The 4,912-nt window shown below is 37.7% G+C and overlaps 1 protein-coding gene across 1 annotated transcript; it reads right to left on the minus strand.

Annotated features, from left to right (window-relative positions):
* Window positions 1-1,850: 1,850 nt before the first annotated feature.
* On the minus strand, window positions 1,851-4,619 carry LOC126816202 (uncharacterized). The gene is made up of 2 exons (XM_050542478.2): window positions 4,288-4,619; window positions 1,851-3,593 (listed from the first exon to the last, which is right to left on the minus strand). The coding sequence occupies exon 2, from the start codon at window positions 3,577-3,579 to the stop codon at window positions 2,536-2,538; it is 1,044 nt and encodes a 347-aa protein (XP_050398435.1). The 5' UTR covers window positions 3,580-3,593; window positions 4,288-4,619; the 3' UTR covers window positions 1,851-2,535.
* Between the last annotated feature and the right edge of the window lie 293 nt (window positions 4,620-4,912).

A 4,912-nucleotide genomic window follows, 5' to 3' on the forward strand; every position in this document is an offset into this window, starting at 1 on the left:
TAATCTCATATTTCACGGGGAGTATTTAGCTGTTCACGTATTCACGACATTATGCATTTTTTTTAGCAATACATGTATTACCATGTCAAGGATATGATATTTATATTAGTACATAAAGGTTGTCTACTGAGAGAGAGAGAGAGAGAGAGGGGGGGGGGTGTAACGTCCACTTGAAAGATTGAAAGAAATTATGTCTTTTCATTCTGGGAGTGGTTAATACTGTTTGAAGATGAAGGATAGATCGTTTATTATCTTAGCAACGGCACTTGTCAACCGAGACTAAGTCTCAATTATCCATTTTTTTCGTTAAATTTTAAAATCTTGTGTGTTTTCAAATTCATTTAAATCCCGGCCATCCGATGTATAGAGTGTTGATTATTGGCTCGTTGTGTTAAGAGTAAATAGTAATAGTAAATAGTAATTATTTAAGAGTAAATAGTAATTTAGATAACATGTCAAAATAAAGACCTGCAATGGGAAGATTTAGCTCTTACATAATGCATCTTTAAGTGTATATGAACTAAAAATAAAAGCCGTCCGTATATCGTCGAGATATGTAATCATTGTGGTTGGGTTGCAGTTTGTTACATCGACTTTTATTATTTATTAAACATACATTATGGGAGATAAGATAAAGAGCTGGCAGTTCCCACTATAATAGTTAAAAACTACATAATGTAAAGGCAATATGCTGAAAATTTCAGTCAAATTGATATACTATGAACCGAGGATTAAGCGATTGGAATTTCGGCCTAGTCTCGATCATCATTACTAAAGTCTGTACAATAAAAAACATAGTCTCGATCATCCATTTCATGATTAAATTATGAATGGAAGTCGTTCAGCAAATGGAATCATAATCCAGTCAATATCGCAGGCTAGTGATGCCATCGGGAGTTGATTATGGTCTGGATAAGTTAATTAATGTCTAATTAATAATTTAGATAACATTTCAGGCCTAAAGAAAGACCTGCAATAGACAGATTTAGTTCTTGCATAATGTATGTTTAAGTAAATATAATATAAGTGAATCGAAAATATAAAAATATATGTATCAACTTTACTTCACAATTTCAGACAGCAAGCTTATTAATATAAGTGTAGTATCTCCTTGTCAGTGGAGCAGGACGTAGGGTTAGGCAAGGGGAGCGTCTAGTCGTTCGGATGGGACGAAAAACCGAGACCCCGTGTATACATTGGCATGCATGTGAAAGATCCCTTGATAGTTGGAATTCGATATAAGAGTAGGCCATAGTGCCGCTGCCCGGGCAAAATTTCCCTCATAGCACCTGCGTACCCGTTGGCGTGCACGTAATTAAAAGAACATCTGACAGTTGAAATTCGATATAATAGTAGACTGTAGCGCCGATATCCGGGCACAATTCCCCCGTATGCCCGTCTTCATTAACCCAGTCGGTGCAGAAAGGGGGACGTTAAATTTCAATTGATTTCTCAGTGCATGACAAATATAATATGAAACCCGTGTACTAAAATTTATAACAATATTGGTTCGTATTACCCAAAGCTGAGGGGCAAAAATATAGATCAAGGCCTGCGGGAAATCCGAGGGCAATCCGTTTTGATGTTTAAAAAAATTTAAAAAAATCACCATCTCTATAACACTGAATCATTCATGAACATTAAATTATACAAACTCTCTGGGGCCTGTTTCACGAAATTTGATTGGATAATATTAGATTGATTTTAGTGCTTAGCCAATCAAAATTGAAGTATCTACTAAAATTGGATTTTATCTTTAGTTAAAATTTCGTGAAACAGGGCCCAGATCCGGAATTTTTGAAAATATCAATTCAGTTTCTTGAAAACAAAATAAATTTTTAACACAAAAGTAGAGTATATTTGATTATCTTTTAACAAAAATGGTATATAATAATATAGTATAAAAGCATTTGTCAGGTATATACAGTGTCGTGCAGAGGTTTGGTGATGGGCGGTGCTAAACTCCTTGATTTTATTTTCCTGGTACTGACTATTGAGAAATATCACAAAGGAAGACAGTTAACGGCGATAATTTCAAATCTCAAAAAAGGTAATTTTAATTATTTCACTCTCCGTGTATTTTAGATTTGTATATTTCACTCTCTGTGTATTTTAGATTTAGACGCCATTTTGTAATATTTAAGAACGAATTATAACAAAGACGCTGATTTCAAATTTTAAAAAACGTCATTCTTATTTTACTCTCCGCACCGCCAACCTAAACGGTGATAATTTTTCATTTCACTCTCCGCCCTTTTCTCTCTGCACGCCACTGTATTTTAGAATTTGACGCCATTTTGTAATACAAGCGTAATATTTAATTTATGTCGGCACAAAAAGCAACGAGATTTTATTAAGAGGCCATTCCCGTTAAGCGGTCAGTTGTGAAAATTCCCTTGGGTGGCTGCTTATTGCAGATTCTACTGTATCTAAGAACGAATCATAATAACAACTACGTTAATAACACCATTATTGTCAATCATAATTCACATTATTCACTCCTTCTTCACATTATTCACTCCTTCTTCACATTATTCACTCCTTCTTCACACAGAACATCGCTTTGGAAATCTGCCCGGCTTTTAATTTGGAAATGGCCGTCTCATACTGATTCAAAGTGAAAACTTCAATTCCGAGTCTTTTGAAGTCTAGGTATTTGTCTGCCATATCGCTGACGAGAGTTACGGCTTTTGTAAAGCAATACGGGTTAATCTGGACGCCGATTATCGATAATTCTTTGAACTGAATCTGAGCAGGCTTAACTTTAATTTCGGCAGTAGGTGGCGCGCAACCAAATATGAGCAGTTTTCCGCCACCTTTCAGCATATAGAAGGCCATTTCAATTGCTTTTGAATTGCCAGTACAATCCACCACGATATCAAACCCGTCTTCACTGGCTTCTTTTCCCTTGAAACTTTCTTCCAGGGCACTTGGGTGAAGGACGTCAAATCCCAGTCCTGCATCCTTGGCAAGCTGTCGTCTGCCATCTGCAACTTCTACCATTGTAACGTTCCTGAAACCGCGGTGGTGTAACATCGACCCCCAAAGTAGACCAATGATTCCTGCACCCATGATTAAAATGTTGCTGCCATCCTCCACCTTCCCTAGCAACTCGTAACCATGGACAACACAAGAGTAGGGTTCACATAAAGCAGCTTTATCAAGCGGTAGAGAATCCGGAACTGGAATCGCCTGGGTACCTGGCACCAAACAAAAATTGGAAAATCCGCCATTATTCATGACACCAAGCGCTTGAGCCAACCCGTCCTTACAAAAATTTGGTTTCCCACGTCTGCAGAAACTGCAACCTCCACAAATTGAATTTGGCTCTACGGCAACTCGTTGCCCAACGGCCACGTTCTTTACGTTCTTTCCGACTTTAACAACCGTTCCAGAGAACTCGTGACCAAGAATTACAAGATCCGAGGACCGGAATTCCTTCGCCATAATATGTAGATCGGTTCCACATACTCCAGCATGTGAAACTTCCACCAGGACATAGTCATCAGTAACCTCCGGGATTTTAGCACTAACATTCTTCAAAGTCATATCAACTCTATTCCATTGTAAGGCCTGCATCTTGAAATTTCAATCTGAAGGAAAACAAACATCGAGACTTAATATAGTATAAAAATAGTTTTCCGGCCGTCAAATTGTCTAGCACAACTTGTTGTACTCTTTAAGTGCCAATGAGATGAGGGTCGAATGGTCTACCATAAGAGCTGATATTGTCGGGGTTTCTACCCCATGGTTTTACGTGAGAAACGACACATACACAAGTAAAATCAATGAATAAAGGCTCTCTCTCACTCTCTCCCCCTCCCTCTCTCTCTCTTTCTCCCCCCTCTCACAGACGGAATAATTACAATTTGTATTTATAAAGAGATCCAATGCTTACAATTTCTATATAAAGAGCTTGAATAGTTGTGAATATTTGTATATAATGACACTGAATACTAACAACTCACGGCATTCATGTTTGATCTGACTCCCATTTTTGCGTCTCAAAATTTCATTGTTGTCGCACTACTAGGTTTTAATCTTAAATAAATGACCCTAACCATTACCCTAACCCTAAACCCTATTCCTAACAATTTTGCGGGGGTTAATAAAAAAAAGGGGCGGTGGGGGTGGGGTGGTAAATGTAAAAGTGATGGAATGTAAAAGTGCATGGAAATAGAAATGGGAGTAGGATCAAATATGATCGCCCAACTCACAATTATAATTTGTATATACACACATTGAAAAGTTACAGTTTTCATATAAAGAAAGAGATTGACTACTTACAATTTTTGAGTACTTGGATGTTGATTTACACTACTGATGCAAAACGAGAATGAGTCGAGGTTGTACAATTTCTTTAACTGACTGGAATCACGAGTTACAGATAACCAGCTAGATAGATAACTCAAGGGATACTGGAGTTATCTAAACTTTAACTGATTGTAATATTTATATATTATGTCGTGTTGACATTGTCATATAATATCACAAACCAGAGAGTTTATATAAATATTCATGAATGATTCAGTCTTATAGAGATGGTGATTTTTTCTGCTGAAGTTTGAACATGAAAGCGCCGTGTCATTAGATTGCCAACTGGTCTTGACCTATATTTTATGAAGTGTCCTAGGCATGCTCACAGGCCTTGATCTATTTTTGCCCCTCATCCTTGGAAATTCCAAAAATAATATTGTTATAAATGACCGTTTTCCATGTATGCGTTTTCGCGGCGTTTCTCCGTGGGATTTCGCCGCTACATGGATACGTTCCCATTAAGGTCCATTTATACTGAGCGCGAACGCGACCACAACTGCGACCACGAACGTGGCGACCGCTTTTGATTGCTTAACTGCTATTTTACTGACGGCGAACATGGCCGAATTGCCATGTTTGGAACAGTTCGTGCGAA

Source organism: Patella vulgata, chromosome 3, assembly GCF_932274485.2.
Source record: "Patella vulgata chromosome 3, xgPatVulg1.2, whole genome shotgun sequence".
In the NCBI taxonomy this organism is placed as follows: domain Eukaryota; kingdom Metazoa; phylum Mollusca; class Gastropoda; family Patellidae; genus Patella; species Patella vulgata.

Coding starts and splice junctions, on each gene's coding strand:
- LOC126816202 (XM_050542478.2), bottom strand. CDS start 3,579: ATGCAGGCCTTACAATGGAATAGAGTTGATATGACTTTGAAGAATGTT.